The sequence below is a fragment of the Neurospora crassa genome, linkage group I (genome assembly GCF_000182925.2).
Source record: "Neurospora crassa OR74A linkage group I, whole genome shotgun sequence".
NCBI classification, from domain to species: Eukaryota; Fungi; Ascomycota; class Sordariomycetes; order Sordariales; family Sordariaceae; genus Neurospora; species Neurospora crassa.
In genome coordinates this window covers 2425094-2438851 of record NC_026501.1, presented here as the reverse complement: position 1 = coordinate 2438851, position 13758 = coordinate 2425094, and the positions used below count along the sequence as shown (strand labels likewise).

At 51.9% G+C, this 13758-nt stretch overlaps 5 protein-coding genes across 5 annotated transcripts; 2 read left to right on the top strand and 3 right to left on the bottom strand.

The window, feature by feature from the left end:
- Position 1: 1 nt before the first annotated feature.
- On the bottom strand, positions 2 to 4452 carry NCU02475 (glycine dehydrogenase). The gene is made up of 3 exons (XM_959976.3): positions 1221 to 4452; positions 624 to 1148; positions 2 to 565 (listed from the first exon to the last, which is right to left on the bottom strand). The coding sequence occupies exons 1-3, from the start codon at positions 3910 to 3912 to the stop codon at positions 480 to 482; spliced, it is 3303 nt and encodes a 1100-aa protein (XP_965069.3). The 5' UTR covers positions 3913 to 4452; the 3' UTR covers positions 2 to 479.
- An 895-nt stretch (positions 4453 to 5347) lies between these two features.
- Positions 5348 to 6255, top strand: tom5 (translocase of outer mitochondrial membrane 5). The gene is made up of 3 exons (XM_959975.3): positions 5348 to 5426; positions 5570 to 5671; positions 5771 to 6255. The coding sequence occupies exons 1-3, from the start codon at positions 5414 to 5416 to the stop codon at positions 5806 to 5808; spliced, it is 153 nt and encodes a 50-aa protein (XP_965068.2). The 5' UTR covers positions 5348 to 5413; the 3' UTR covers positions 5809 to 6255.
- NCU02473 (nucleoporin Nup44) lies at positions 6107 to 8250 on the bottom strand. Its single transcript, XM_959974.3, has 4 exons — positions 7816 to 8250; positions 7603 to 7723; positions 6817 to 7460; positions 6107 to 6754 (listed from the first exon to the last, which is right to left on the bottom strand). Exons 1-4 carry the CDS (start codon positions 7897 to 7899, stop codon positions 6641 to 6643), a joined length of 963 nt encoding a protein of 320 aa, XP_965067.3. The 5' UTR covers positions 7900 to 8250; the 3' UTR covers positions 6107 to 6640.
- A 206-nt stretch (positions 8251 to 8456) lies between these two features.
- On the top strand, positions 8457 to 10416 carry nuo20.8 (NADH:ubiquinone oxidoreductase 20.8). Its single transcript, XM_959973.3, has 4 exons — positions 8457 to 8584; positions 8708 to 8935; positions 9090 to 9222; positions 9417 to 10416. Exons 1-4 carry the CDS (start codon positions 8565 to 8567, stop codon positions 9585 to 9587), a joined length of 552 nt encoding a protein of 183 aa, XP_965066.1. The 5' UTR covers positions 8457 to 8564; the 3' UTR covers positions 9588 to 10416.
- A 1400-nt stretch (positions 10417 to 11816) lies between these two features.
- NCU16357 (hypothetical protein) lies at positions 11817 to 12775 on the bottom strand. Its single transcript, XM_011395054.1, has 3 exons — positions 12404 to 12775; positions 12111 to 12222; positions 11817 to 11972 (listed from the first exon to the last, which is right to left on the bottom strand). The coding sequence occupies exons 1-3, from the start codon at positions 12665 to 12667 to the stop codon at positions 11929 to 11931; spliced, it is 420 nt and encodes a 139-aa protein (XP_011393356.1). The 5' UTR covers positions 12668 to 12775; the 3' UTR covers positions 11817 to 11928.
- Between the last annotated feature and the right edge of the window lie 983 nt (positions 12776 to 13758).

The window sequence follows — 13758 nt, the reverse complement described above, 5'->3', positions numbered from 1 at the left end:
CCTTGGAAGAGATTGACCACTATGACTTATGAAATCTATAAGCTCTTTTCTCTATCAACCATGGTTCTCTCTATCTGCTTTCCTGTTTGTTGTTGATCTAAGGGAGGTGCCAAACCAACTTCGCTCAAGAGGCATCTTGTGTAAATGCACCGCACCAACAACCCCACGCTGATCTCTCTTCCCCTATCCTTTATTTTGTCCCTTCCTATAAAAACCCAAGCAAGCCAAGCCTAGATTAGATCCTGTTGAACTCCTTTTTCTAGACCCCCCTGATCCGTTTTCATTACAGTGTTGAAAGTACGTGTTAAACGTAAGCCGTAAAACATAGAACCACCGCTCACCCCTGAGTGGTTGAAATTACATCAGGCTGCTCGAGTGTGTGCTAGCCTCCGGGTATATGTTGAAAGATGAAAATATGAAACCTGACCACCTTCCCGTTACTTCCCTCCCATATGCAAAATCAAAAACTGCCTTAGTGCTCACTGCTCCTGGATGGAGGACTGGTTGCCACCAGTCGTATCCTCAACCGGAGGGCAGGTACAGAAGAGGTTCAAATCACCGTACGCTACAAGTTGTTAGCCACTGTTTAGAAAGAAAAGAAAGGAGAGCTGTGCATCACTTACTATCGTTAACACGGGCAACGCTAGGCCAGAACTTCTTCTCCCTCAGCCACGGCAGCGGGTAAGCAGCCTTCTCACGGCTATAAGGTCTATCCCACTTGTTGCCGGCCTCGCCATCGCCGCCAATGATGTCAGAAATGGGGTGAGGAGACATCTTCAAGACGTTACCCTCACGAGGCTGCTTGCCCTCCTCGACCTCACGGATCTCCTCACGGATGGCGATCAAGGCGTCAACGAAACGGTCGAGCTCCTCCTTGGACTCGGACTCGGTAGGCTCAATCATGAGCGTGTTGGCGACGGGCCAGCTCATAGTGGGAGCATGGAAGCCATAATCTTGCAGACGCTTGGCAATGTCGATGGCCTGGATGCCGGAGGTCTTCTCGAACGGACGGGCATCGATGATGAACTCGTGGGCGCAACGGCCATGCTCGTTGGTGTACAAGATGGGGTAGTGCTCTTTCAGACGGCTGAGGAGGTAGTTGGCGTTAAGCAGGGTAACCTGGGTGGCCTTCTTGAGACCAGCACCGCCTGTTTCCAGAGGTTAGCACACATAATCACATACACAACACACGCCACAGCTCCAAGGACCAATGAACTTACCCATGAGAGCGTTGTAGGCCCAGCTGATGGGCAAGATGCTGGCACTGCCGTAGCTGGCACTGCTAACGGGTAAGTTGAGTTCGGTATTTGACATGGTCTTGGTGGTGGGCAAGAAGCCAGCAAGGTGCTCCTTGACGCAAATGGGACCAACACCAGGACCGCCACCGCCATGGGGAATGCAGAACGTCTTGTGCAAGTTCAAGTGGCAGACGTCGGCCCCAATCTCTCCAGGAGAGCAGAGACCAACCTGGGCGTTCATGTTCGCGCCATCCATGTAGACCTGTCCACCGTGGGCGTGCACGATCTGGCAGACCTTCTTGATCGCAGGCTCGAAGACACCAAAGGTACTGGGATACGTGATCATCATGGCAGCGAGCTCGTTTTCGTACTGCTTGCACTTGGCCTCCAAGTCGGCAAGATCAAGGTTGCCCGTCTTGGTGTCGCACTTGATGGGAACAACACGCATACCGGCCATGGATGCCGACGCAGGGTTGGTGCCGTGAGCGGAGACAGGGATGAGGCAGATGTCACGTTGGCTTTGTGCCCGGCTCTGGAGATACTTGCGAATGACGCGCAAGCCAGCGAATTCACCCTGGGCGCCCGAGTTGGGCTGAAGCGAGCAGGCATCCATACCGGTGATGTCAATCAGCTGGCTTTCAAGTACTTTTGTAAGCCTCGAGTATCCCTCCGACTGGTCTGGCGGAACGAAAGGATGAAGGTTGGAGAAACCGGGAAGCGTGATGAGGGCCATCTCAGCACTGGCGTTGAGCTTCATGGTGCACGAGCCCAAGGGGATCATGGAATGTACCAACGACAAGTCCTTGGACTGGAGATGATGGATGTACCTAAGGAGTTCCGTCTCGGAGTGATGCGTGTTGAAAACGGGGTGAGTTAGGTAAGACGAAGTTCGACGCAGGGGTTCTGGAAGATGACCCAGCGGTCCGGACTGCTTGATCTGCTCGGCATGGTGCTTCAAGAAGTGTTCAAAGATCACTTGCGGGTTAGCATCAAGGGCCTCATCCCTGCCTGTGACCTTGAGGCTCCTCGCAGCATCTTGGAATGCGCCAATAAGGCTAATAAGATCGTTTTCGGTGGTGGTCTCGTCAACACTGATGCCGGCCGAATCGGTGGAGATGAAGCGGATATTGATACCTCTCTCTCTGGCGGCATATACCAAGACCTTGCCGATATGGTCTTGGTTGATGACGAGGGTATCGAACGGCACCGCCGAACAAGAGTTATTTGGCGAGTAGAGCTGCAGCCCGCAGAACTTGGCTGCAGACTCCAGGACCCTGGCCCCCAAGTTGCACCGTTCCGCGATTGCCCGAAGGCCCTCGGGACCGTGGTAAACGGCATAGAATGAGCTGATGTTGGCCAAAAGGGCTTGAGCAGTGCAAACATTGCTGGTGGCCTTCTCTCTGCGGATGTGTTGTTCTCTGGTTTGCAAGGACAATCTCAATGCGCGACCGCCGAGACGATCCTTGGAGACACCAATCAGACGACCTGGCATCTTTCTCTTATGCTTCTCCTGCACCGCGAAGAAGGCCGCATGCGGGCCACCAAAGCCCAGAGGTACACCAAACCGCTGAGAGTTGCCAAATGCGATGTCGGCACCCCACTCGCCTGGAGGAGTCAACATGGTGAGAGCCAGAAGATCGGTTGCAACACTGAGAAGAGCGCCTTGCTTGTGAACAAGGTCGGCGAGCTGTCGGTGATCCAACACTTGGCCAGTTGTATCTGGATATTGAACCATGACACCAACCAAGTCGTCGCCCAATTCTTCGAGCTTGGAAGGGAATTCGGGGTCGTGGAAATCCAGAGTGATGATGTTGACACCGAAACCCTCGGCGCGGCCCCTGAGAACGGCTCTGGTCTGAGGATGAAGTCTGTTGGAGAGGACATAGGTTTTGGCGGGCCTCTTTGCTCTGGATGCAGGGAGAGCATTCAGCGACATGGTCATGGCCTCGGCAGCAGCGGTTCCCTCATCCAGCAAGCTCGCATTCGCAATTGGAAGGCCGGTCAGGTCGGTGACCATGGTCTGGAAGTTGAGAAGGGATTCCAGTCTGCCTTGGCTGATCTCAGGCTGGTAGGGTGTGTAACTGGTATACCAAGCAGGACTCTCGAGCACGTTTCGCTTGATGACCTCAGGGGTGAGAGTGCCATAGTAGCCCGCACCAATCTGAGCCTTCACGCTATGCCTGTTGCTTGAGGCCATAGACTCGGCGATCTTCATAATTTCCCACTCTTGATGGCCCTGGCGGGTAGGGTACTTTTTAGTCGCGTGAAACCTGACGCGGGTTTGCGGGAAAAGCTCGCGCTTCGACAAAATATCTGCGGGAATGACCTCCTGGACGAACTGGTCCAATGACTCAACCGGCGGATCCAAAACCCCAAGCATTTCCTGAATGCTGGAGTTGTCGGGACCGATATGGCGACTCGCAAAGTCCTCACGGACAGGAAACAGCTCGGGATACTGGACCCAAGCAGTACTGGGGATGATCTTCATCAATTTTCCTCTTTGCGAAGATTCACTTGACGCCAATCGCAGGCAGGAGGCAGCCACCAGCGGTTGTGGGCACGAGATAGTAGTGGACGCCCTCAGTGGTAGGCGAGCGGGCATGGCACCTCGGAAAGCCATCGTCGAGGGCCCGACAATGTGACCCAGCCGGCCAACACGTCCCGGAGCAGTCATGATGGTGAGCTAACGGGACTGACCGACGAAAACGGGAATCGAATCGGCGGGGAGGATGAGGCAGGCCCGGACTGCCCGGCGGAATTGGTGGATTGGTAGGTTGGAGGAAGGTAGGTACCGCCGTATACGGGACAGGAGGAAAGATGGGACGAACTTAAGTACGACAATGAAGGAAAAAGAAGAGACGAGACGAAAGGGCGAAGGAGAAGGAGAAGGAGAAAAGTATAACGGAGGAGTCCAGGGAGGCGGGGCAAATCTGGACGGACCGTCTCCCGAGTATCGATAGGGTTTCCCGATATCTCTCCAACCGCAACTGACACACACACACACTCGCTCTCTCGTCTATCGAACCATAGCCGGTCAACAAACAAAACAACAGAACGGAACAGTCACACCACTGTCCACCTGAAGAGATCAAGCCCCAACCCCAAAAGAAAAAAAGCCGGGCGCATCCCCGTCCCGTAGAGGCAGATCCAATGACTACTAGCAACAACACTAGTAGTATGACGAGGTGAGTCGAGACTGTTGGCCCCATAGACCCCAATGGCCGGTTTATTACCACTAACAAAGCCGCAAAGCGCAGATTAGAAAAAAAAAAAAGATTTGGACCAGTCAGGACCGACACCCGTGATAGTGACTAACGTGATTGAGGAACTTTCGGCCGATCGAGTTTGGGTGACACATTGGAATACGGTTGGAGACAGGGACTTCATCCCAAAGTACCTTCTACTTCTGAAGGGGGCCGTCAAGGCCAATATCAACGACACACGCTGCAGTGGCTGGCACATGGGGGAAAAAAACAGAGACGAAAGAGTACGGTGAGTGGTCGAATTGATAACGCATCTGGCTAAAATGGGACGTTGAACTTGCCAGCATCGCCCAATCCCGTTCGTCATTCCTGTCGTCTGATTTAGGTTGAAAGTACTCGGCCAAGGAGGTTCTGTCGCTCCAGTCACTAGCTAAGAAAATCCCCGGGCCAGATCTTGTCTTTCTTGTGGGGTACGGGGTAAGAGGTACAGGGTACATGCCGGGTGAGGATTGCCACTACCTAGCAGCGAAGATAGTCGGGTATTCTCGGGCCGACCGACGCCAGGGGTTACATGTTGAGGCTGCGCGGGACCTTCAGAGCTTTCTAGTGTACAAGCGCTGGGCACTGCATCGACTGCCCTTGCCGTTCCCGATAAGCGCGTTGACTTTTGATAACAGCTGATAAGACAACGAACCTGGGCACGTACCTGCCTGCCTAAGCGAGCGAAATGAGGGGCGATTGGGAAAGAACCGACATCCCTAGCGGCTGGACACTGCAGCGCGGAAAGCCGTTCTGAGGCATGGCGTCACTGCACTGGCCCGGCCGGCACCCCAAACATGCAGGGGATCCAAAATTTCAAGACGACCTATACATTCACATCTTCCATTGCCCCATTGCATCCCGTCGTCCCGCCAGCAGCCCATATCGCGACCAGTCTACCAAAAGTAACATCAACGCGACTTCCATATCAAAATGTTCGGAGGATGTAAGTGCCGTCTTGATTGATTCAACTGGGCTTTGACAGTCTTTTGCAGTCATTGAAAGGCAATCACACAAACAAATACATCAACCACCACGACGTCGTCTCCATTCCACTGGTAGTACTGACATTTATTTACTACTTCACAGTCCAGCCCCCTGCCCTCTCCCGCGAGGAGCTCCAGGCCGCCGAGGCCGAGGCCACCTTCACCATTCAACGTGCCGTCTTTACTGCCGTTGCTCTTTACCTCTGTTCGTCCATCTATCTACCGGCCTGTCCTCCCCAGCTTCTCTCGCTGCCCTACGTCAGTCTGGTTCTGAGCGCTAACAAGAGGAAAAACCTATATACAGCTCCCTTCGTTATCGACGCCGTTAGCAAGGTTCTCTAAATATTCGTACTTAGACACCAATCAATCCCACGAGTTGTATCAATGAGCGACGACAGCCTTATGGAAACAAATACGTTGCATTAAACGGCCCGCCTGCGGTGCCTGAGCTCCGATGTTCCCACGCCGATAAGAAAACGATAAGGAATAATGATACCCATCTGGCGCGGACATTTTTCCTCTGGTTGTACGATATGTGTCAAAACTCTCGGAATGAAGCAATTTCTCTTTTGGACTGGGATACTTCTAGGGACGCTGTGCGGACCTCCGTTGATGGCGGTAAACCGTACTCTCGCCGAATGGAGGTAGTGTGTTTTGCCGATAATCTAGGCTTGAGAGCGTGCCACATTCTTTTGACAGCCGTCGAAGAGCTTGTACGTGTTTGTCCGACACCTTTAGCTGTGCACTTCAAAATGATAATTCGACGACCTTGTACGGTACGCACAGAGACCATCCACTTGAGACCCCAACCCATCACGCCAAGTGTATATCAAACACTGGGCATAGTTAGCTTCAAACTGTCTATGACAACCGCTTGCACGATACCCAAGCAAACAGCACAGTTTGAATATAGGAGGTTCGGTGCTATGGCCAAGAAAACTCCCTGCGAGCATGATGTATTTCCTCCAGTGCCAGCCGCCAATTCCCACATAAACCACTGAACGCCAATACATGCTTTCTACAGTCGTTCCTGTTCCGCTCCAGCCCAGCTTTTCCACATTAAAATCCCGTATCCGTGATCTTGCTTTTCTCGGTAAGCTCCCAAGCAGCCCCAGCAGACTCTCTGATCAGTTTTACGCCTCACACCATTGTCCAGCCACGAACACTCACGCCTTTACATGGGCGCCGGAGTGGGCTGATGCTCCTTCTCCCAGTCTTCATATTCCTTCCTGGCTTCCTCGACCTGCTGTTTGAGGTGCTGCAGTTGCTTCTCGTAGTCCTCGAGAATCTGCATTTCCAAGTTAGCATCAGGTCGACAATGTGAGAACCCGCCAAGGGAAAGAAACATACCTTCTTCGCTTTCGCCTCAACCTCCTCATCAAGTCCGTCGCTCTCTGCAAAACCCGGCTTGTTGATCTCATCTCTCAGATTATCCGCATATCCTCTCAAGATAATCAGCCTACTCCAGAGCTCCTCCATGCGCGCGCTCAGCGCCGGGTCCTGGATGTGCTTGTCGATCTTGGCCAGCTTCTGCTTGAGCTCATCCTCGTCGCTGCTCAGCGCGTACCCCCTATTACGCAGCACCTGCACCCGCGACGCCAGCGCCAGGCACCGCTTGCTCAGCTCCGCGTGCCTCCTCTTCGCCTTGAGCGCGCGCACCGAGTGCTCGAGGTCGTGGCGTGACAGGATCTCGTCCAGACTGGCGTTGATGGCATGCAGCTTGTTATTGAACTCAGTGATCACGCGCCGCTGGAGAAGCAGGCGCGCAACGATAGCGGGGAAGCCGGCGCACAGCACGGGGATGTAGTTCGGCCCTGGCTTCTTCGCGAGAGCCTCTTCCCATTCCTTGGGGTCGTCGTTCGGTCCAGGCTGGTAGAGGGGAGCGGCGTGCTCATCGACCTTGTTGTAGAGGTACGTCTTAAAAGCGCAGTTGGGGTTGGTTGGGTCCCATTTCTGAGTGATGACTTGAATCTGCTCCGGGATCGGCTTTTGGTCTGCACGCAGTCGGAGGTTAGCAAACATTGTAAGGTTGTTATCCATCTTGTGCTCGTGGTTTGGGCAAGATGACAGGTGAAGAATTCGACAACGGTAGGACATCAAGGAATGGTGTAGCAGATAGCTACAGGCGCAACGTACAGGTCGTCTGGCTTCCGGGCTGCCATAGAGAGCTGCCCAACTGCGGGTTCTGGCTTGCCTGCGACTGGCCGAGGATGGAGGCAGTTGACTGTTGTTGTTGTTGCGGCTGCTGCTGTTGCTGCTGTATTAGGCCGACACGTCAGCGTTCAGCCCCATTCAAATTGTCACTGTTCCAAACAAAACCCGACGGAAAATAGCAGAGGGATGGTTTACCGTTTGCCCAAACAACGAAGTGCCTGTCTGAGGAGCACCGAAAAGTGATTGGCCTGTCTGCTGGGCTGTACCGAATAAACTCATGGTTGCCGGTAGTGTCGTATACTGGCGGAAATGGTAGTCTGAAGAGCGCAAGAGAGCAAGATGGCGCGTGCTGATGGAAACAACTGAAGCCCGCGAAAGAAAACAAAAGCAACAGTGGGGATTCGCGGCAGAGGTTGGATAAATTGATCGACAAAACGCGCTCCAAGTCAAATCGTATTGACGAGCAATAGGCCCGCGTTGATTGTAATAATCGAAATCGTCGTGATATCGGATACTGAGTCGGGAGACACGATTGTCGCGGTTCGCAAAGCCGTCGTTGCTGGGCAATTCCTGTAGAAATTTACGGGGTTGTACGTAGACAGAGACGGCGCCCACTTCTGAATGGCTCTCACTGCGCAGGCGTTGAGGAGGTCAAAGCTCCTCTGGTCACTTCACTAGCGCGTTGGGTTTGCTGCGGCTCACCGAGAGTAGACCGAGGTGGAGGTCACTGGAAGGTGAGGCAGGGGGCAGCAACGCCAAGAACCTGACCTTGGCCTTCACCAGCCAATCATGAGCAGGCAGCCGCGATCCACTCACAGCCAGGCCATTCGAGGATAGCCGGCAAGAGGTACGACACCATCATCAAGCTACCCGTCCAAAACCTGCCCTCGAAGCCTCGATTTGTTGCCTTTGCGATCAACGACAAGCTCGCCTGAACCGACAGGATGGCTTCTCGGATTCCCCAGTATGTGACCCCCCGGCTTGCGCCCAGCTGCAGGAGAGCAATTGGCGACTTGCGACAGCGACACCATCATCACTACATATAGTCTGCCGATAAAGAGGGGCTGACCATCATCACAAATCACAGGTTCAACCAGCAGGTCCTTTACGACACCACCCCCTTGCCGGACTCGATCCCCAAGGTCAAGGAACTCGGTGCCAGTTCTGCCCCGCTTATGTCCGCCGCCTACTTCATCGGAGCCCGGTGCCGCGATTACAACGATGATTTCATGCAGTGTAAGAACGAGAACCCTGGAAAGGGCGAGTTTGAGTGTTTGAAGGAGGGCCGAAGGGTTACCCGATGCGCCCGGAGCGTGTAAGTGAATCTACCTGTTTGCAGATTTGGTACTGGAATATAAGACAGAGGGCGGGAGAGAAAGAAGAGAGTCATGTCGTGGATAATCAGTATGGGGAACACTGTGGAGACACTTTGGCTAACATGGATACGGGGGGTCAAACCTCCATCGCAGTATCGCCGACATCAACAAGTCATGTCTGGAAGAGTTCCGCAAGCACTGGACATGCCTTGAGGACAACAACCAGCAGCTCTGGCAATGCCGACCTGCCGAATGGAAGCTGAACAAGTGTGTTTTTGAGAACTTGGTAAGTGATGGCCAGTATCCATTCGTCACCAGCACAATCCACATGGGATTAGTGCATGACTCGAGCAGAGCCATGTTGGCGTGCGCCCTTTCCATAAGCTCTACCTGTTACTTTCTCGATATCATCATGACTCACCACATGTTCGTCCCATTACTGCTGTGCGATAACTTACCAAGTCTCTTCCCACCACAAAGGGTCTCAAGAAGGAAATCCCCGATCAGCCCCCCAACGTCACACCCGTCCACCTCAGGAAGCAGATGATCTATGCGCATTGGCCCATCCCCCGTTCCGCCGAGCCTTTCGTTCCCCCAACACAGACTGGTGACAACAACAAGGCGCCAGCTGCCGCTTCGTCATCGTCGTAAGGGCAATTCGAGCAGGAGTGAAGGGGAAGAAGGGGAAGGGAAGCCTGGCAGAACAACAGGACTAGCAGGAAGAACAGAACTGCAAGGAGAATATGCCAAGGGCGAAGATAATTCCCAGAAAGACGGTATGGTAATGATTATAACTTCTACGTACCCTCTAGGACCATATGGTAAAGATGAATAGACAATGCAAACCAAGCGGTTGAGGATAGAACTGGGCGTTGTCTGTGTAGGCTGGCATGTAATGTGTCAGGGCGGGGGGCGCTTCGAGTTGAACGGCAGCACACTGTACATACGTTTATCCACCTTCGTCATCGGCCATAAAGACAACACTCACGGTATATATGTCATCCGGTAGTATGATTTGGTATTAACTTAGGATCCACATTATACGTCTCGCGCTTCCAATGTTAGAACCACGGCCAGGTCACTCTCCCCCAGGCTGACACAAACGACAGGATTGACAACGAACTGACAGCTTGGTCGTACACATGACCTCTACACTACGTTTTGACAGACTTCGATTCCACAAGAGAAGGGGATCGTTCTGCAAGTACTAGCAGTACGAGAACAACCGCGCAACTATTCCACAAGACACGGTAAGCCCTTGCTCACATACTTCGGTCTTTTCCAGATTCCCTCAGGCAGCGCGACGGTCTCACCTTATCGTGCATGTGCCTGTTCCTGTGCCTGTGCCATCTTTAACCGGGCTTGCCCGACTTTGACTTTTGTTGCTGCCTTCTTCGTCTGACACAACGCCTGGGACGGGTTACTTACCGCCATCACTACCTACCTCTAGGGTTCACCCAACACATCCCTCGAATGCTCGAGTGAGCCCTCAAACCTTCTCTTCCTCGATTATTCTACTTGATGAGTCGTTCGTTGTATGGTGGTGCCAAAAGCCTACACCTCTGGGTTTCCAAGTTTCAATCCTCTCGGTCTCACCTAGGTTTGAGTCTGACTGAGGAAAAAGGCAATATCATGACATCAACCTTGCTCACTCTTATCCGACAAGTGAGAAAACACCCTCTCAGTAATAACATCTTGGGGGGGGGGGGGGGGGGGGGGGGGGTAATGAAATCACAAATTGTTTGGGCCGCACAGGAAGACAGCGACCGAGCGCCGATGGTAAGGTAGGATAAGGCATGACAGTGCCGTGGCTCAGATTGATGACTATGATGGGGCAGAGATAGACATTCGCATTGGGTACCACGTGATCTGTAAAAAAACAGACGAATTACAAAAAGAGAATAATGAAAACAAAAATTAACAGGGAAAAAAAACATGGGGAAAGGAGCCTCTGAAACTGTGTTGCAGCTGCGACATGAGCGATACATTTATGTAAGTGGTTGTAAGACATATCCATCTGCGACTGAGCAGTGAGTGCTTGCATGTTTCAATACGCGGCTGTATCCGGAGATAAGGCGTTGGATTTTATCTCTCTGGATCCTCAGCTTCTCGGCATTTGGCTTTGGGGTTTGGGGGCTTGTGATGCGTCCCATTCGTCATCATCCAAGCCTGTCAGTGATCATAGTGGTGAGAAATCGGAGATGTGGTGGGGGTTATGTGGTAGAATAGAAATGGTGAGGAGGACAGGTTTATGCGAAGGGGAACGCTGGAAAGACCAAAAAGAACACAGAAAGTTGGGTATTAATGAGTAGGTGGCTTTTTAGTTGATGAAAGGGGTAGGACTCTCGTCCTGTATACTTGTCTCCATTGCTATATTATCATGGATGTGGAGAGAGTAGAATGCGGTGGTATTGCAACAGACAAACGCAGGTATGCAAATGAAGAAAGTGAGAATATTTTCAGGTCTTCTTGAGGATACAAGCACCAGAGCCTCCTGATTCAGCCTCACACATATCTCCTAGCTCCTCTGCAATGGCTTTCTTCTCCAGCAAGTACTTGGTCCGGTCTCGCTGCGAGAGACTGAGAAACTGTTGCAACCAGAACCAGGCAAACCTCCGTTTATGTTGATTCGAACCAACCCGGAGCTGAGGTACCAGCACCAATGTCCGTGTCAGCGTCAGTTCAAGTGTCTTACTCTCTAGGTAGTCCTTGTGGTCTCGGGGAGGAGGGTAGGACACTGGCACTCGGTGACACCACGACATGACCCCATAGCGATATTAACCCTCAGTCCCAATACAATAGTTATTGAAGTTTATTGAAAACCCACCACGACTACGTCATGGTAGTGGTTTTCTTTGACGTTGCAGTCCTCATCACTTTCCTAAGTATAGTCCTTTCATCGTCGGTGACTACGTAGATTTGACTTAATTGATGCCGTTTCTGGGGCTTCTATCTAATGTTGTGTATCAAGATCCAGCAAATGAGCGATGTCCTAGTCTTCTTGAAGGGCGTTGGTGTAGTCTGCTTTCCTGTTGCCTGTCACTCGTCAGTCATTCAGGTTTGTGCGCCTTGTAAGCTTGGGGAGAAAAGAGTTCCGCGGTGGAATACAAGGAACCCCTTCCACGCCCCCTTTTCTACCCCTTTTCAATTTCTACATGGAGACAAAAGACTTACGTGAGCTAAGAAAGGTAATTATCACCGGGAAGGATGTTACAAACCCCGGAAGGGATCGTACAGGTACCATCGCGCAAGTCTTGCTGTTTGCAGCCGTTTGGGAATAGCCTGCCTGTGTGTGAAATGTAAGCAGATAAAGGGTGGACAGACAGAAATTGGGACTTCGGCAATGAAAGGCAAGTACAAGATATGTCTGTCGCGTATACCATGGCAACATTGGAGGGGCACACTATTAGATTCTCAGAGTAAATGATATTGGAAGGGCGCTCATGCAAAAGGATCTTGTTGCATACTTGCAACTCAAATGTCTCGGTTATCACCCGAACAAAACTCTTGCAGGGCGGGTGGATGCCATTTTCAAAGTGGATAGCCTTCGAACAATTCCATATGAGGGCGTCGGAGAGGTGTTGATATGCAGGTCCTGTCAAACTATATTGAACTGCCAACCTTGCAGTAGACGGACGCTTAACACTGAACAGTATCAGCACTTGGGAGTTGCGCCTACCATGGCGAGAATGCGGTTCCCCTCCGCCAAGGGAATCAGCGATTGCAAACATTCTATTGACTTCATTCTACTCAAGAAACATAAAGCGTAAGTGGCGGCTTCAGCATCGTCATAGTGGCTTTCTTGTATGTTCTCAGAAAGGTTCATTGGAGGTTAATAGTCGCAGATTTCCATTGTGTTTAAGGAGTATAGAGACAGTGTGTTTCGGGAGGAGACAGAGCGCCGCTTCGCATATATAAACGTATGTTTCTTGATAGAGGGCGAGTTTGAATTCCCTGTCTGTATCACCGGATAAATACCAAGGCACAGCAGTCGTGCAATTCATGGTGATAGCCAAATAGGGAGCATCGTGACTCCTGAGTAGTGATAGTTCATGCAGAATGCCGCTGAAAGTCCTTTCCAGTTGGCTGTGGACTCTCACGCAATTTGACACAACCCTTGCTCGAAACGGAGGTCTAAAGACCAAGTTTAGGAGACATGCCCTCGCAAAGACCCATTGAGTGCCTGTTCTCAGAAAGTCCTTGTTGAGGGACCGGGGAACAGAACACGTAGGCTGGCACCACAATTCAACCCAGAAGCCGGAACAGTAGCTGTAGTTCTCGATCTCGGTCTGTTTTCGTGATTTATTTTCGTAGACTGTGCTCTCCAATAAAAAAACCCACACAGTCTATTGGATTCGGATCTCGTCTTAAGGGCTCATCTGAAACCATTGCGGGGTGTTTTCGTGAGTTTGCGAGCATCTGTCTGCCCGCCTTTAGTCATGAAAGATCATGTGATGGCGTCAAGCCTAATACGAGTTGAACTTTTGACATTCGCACTTGAATGCCTCATCTCCGTTCTTGCATGAGCTGGAGTCAATTTCCACCTTTTTTTTTTCCTCGAAGAATTCGGAGAAACTCATACAGATTGCGCATGGGTACCCAAGCACCCAGCCAAGGGCATGTACATGTCTCCTGTGTTCTGGAACTTGCAAAACTCTCTGGGGGAAGATCAGATTCCACCACGCGCACAATGTACAAGACAGGATGAAGTTGACATGGGCACAAGGACCCATTGCCCTAGAAACTGCCTTCTTGCTGTGTCGATGAGCCCAGAACACAACCTGGTTGAATGGGCGTCAGCTCATCGAATCTCCAGCCAATT

What these genes read in the sequence shown, in the direction of transcription:
- nuo20.8 (XM_959973.3), top strand. Translation starts at nt 8,565, where the DNA reads ATGGCTTCTCGGATTCCCCA. An exon ending in ACCCGATGCGCCCGGAGCGT is followed by an intron (nt 8,936 to 9,089) that starts GTAAGTGAATCT and finishes CCTCCATCGCAG; the next exon opens with TATCGCCGACATCAACAAGT. An exon ending in AGTGTGTTTTTGAGAACTTG is followed by an intron (nt 9,223 to 9,416) that starts GTAAGTGATGGC and finishes CCCACCACAAAG; the next exon opens with GGTCTCAAGAAGGAAATCCC.
- NCU16357 (XM_011395054.1), bottom strand. Translation starts at nt 12,667, where the DNA reads ATGTTTGCAATCGCTGATTCCCTTGGCGGAGGGGAACCGCATTCTCGC. An exon ending in CCGAGACATTTGAGTTGCAA is followed by an intron (nt 12,223 to 12,403) that starts GTATGCAACAAG and finishes TTTCACACACAG; the next exon opens with GCAGGCTATTCCCAAACGGC. An exon ending in AATTACCTTTCTTAGCTCAC is followed by an intron (nt 11,973 to 12,110) that starts GTAAGTCTTTTG and finishes GACGAGTGACAG; the next exon opens with GCAACAGGAAAGCAGACTAC.
- tom5 (XM_959975.3), top strand. An exon ending in TGCCGTTGCTCTTTACCTCT is followed by an intron (nt 5,672 to 5,770) that starts GTTCGTCCATCT and finishes ACCTATATACAG; the next exon opens with CTCCCTTCGTTATCGACGCC.
- NCU02475 (XM_959976.3), bottom strand. Translation starts at nt 3,912, where the DNA reads ATGACTGCTCCGGGACGTGTTGGCCGGCTGGGTCACATTGTCGGGCCC. An exon ending in GGCCTACAACGCTCTCATGG is followed by an intron (nt 1,149 to 1,220) that starts GTAAGTTCATTG and finishes CTCTGGAAACAG; the next exon opens with GCGGTGCTGGTCTCAAGAAG. An exon ending in CGTTGCCCGTGTTAACGATA is followed by an intron (nt 566 to 623) that starts GTAAGTGATGCA and finishes AACAACTTGTAG; the next exon opens with CGTACGGTGATTTGAACCTC.
- NCU02473 (XM_959974.3), bottom strand. Translation starts at nt 7,899, where the DNA reads ATGAGTTTATTCGGTACAGCCCAGCAGACAGGCCAATCACTTTTCGGT. An exon ending in GCCCGGAAGCCAGACGACCT is followed by an intron (nt 7,461 to 7,602) that starts GTACGTTGCGCC and finishes GACTGCGTGCAG; the next exon opens with ACCAAAAGCCGATCCCGGAG. An exon ending in TTGAGGCGAAAGCGAAGAAG is followed by an intron (nt 6,755 to 6,816) that starts GTATGTTTCTTT and finishes TTGGAAATGCAG; the next exon opens with ATTCTCGAGGACTACGAGAA.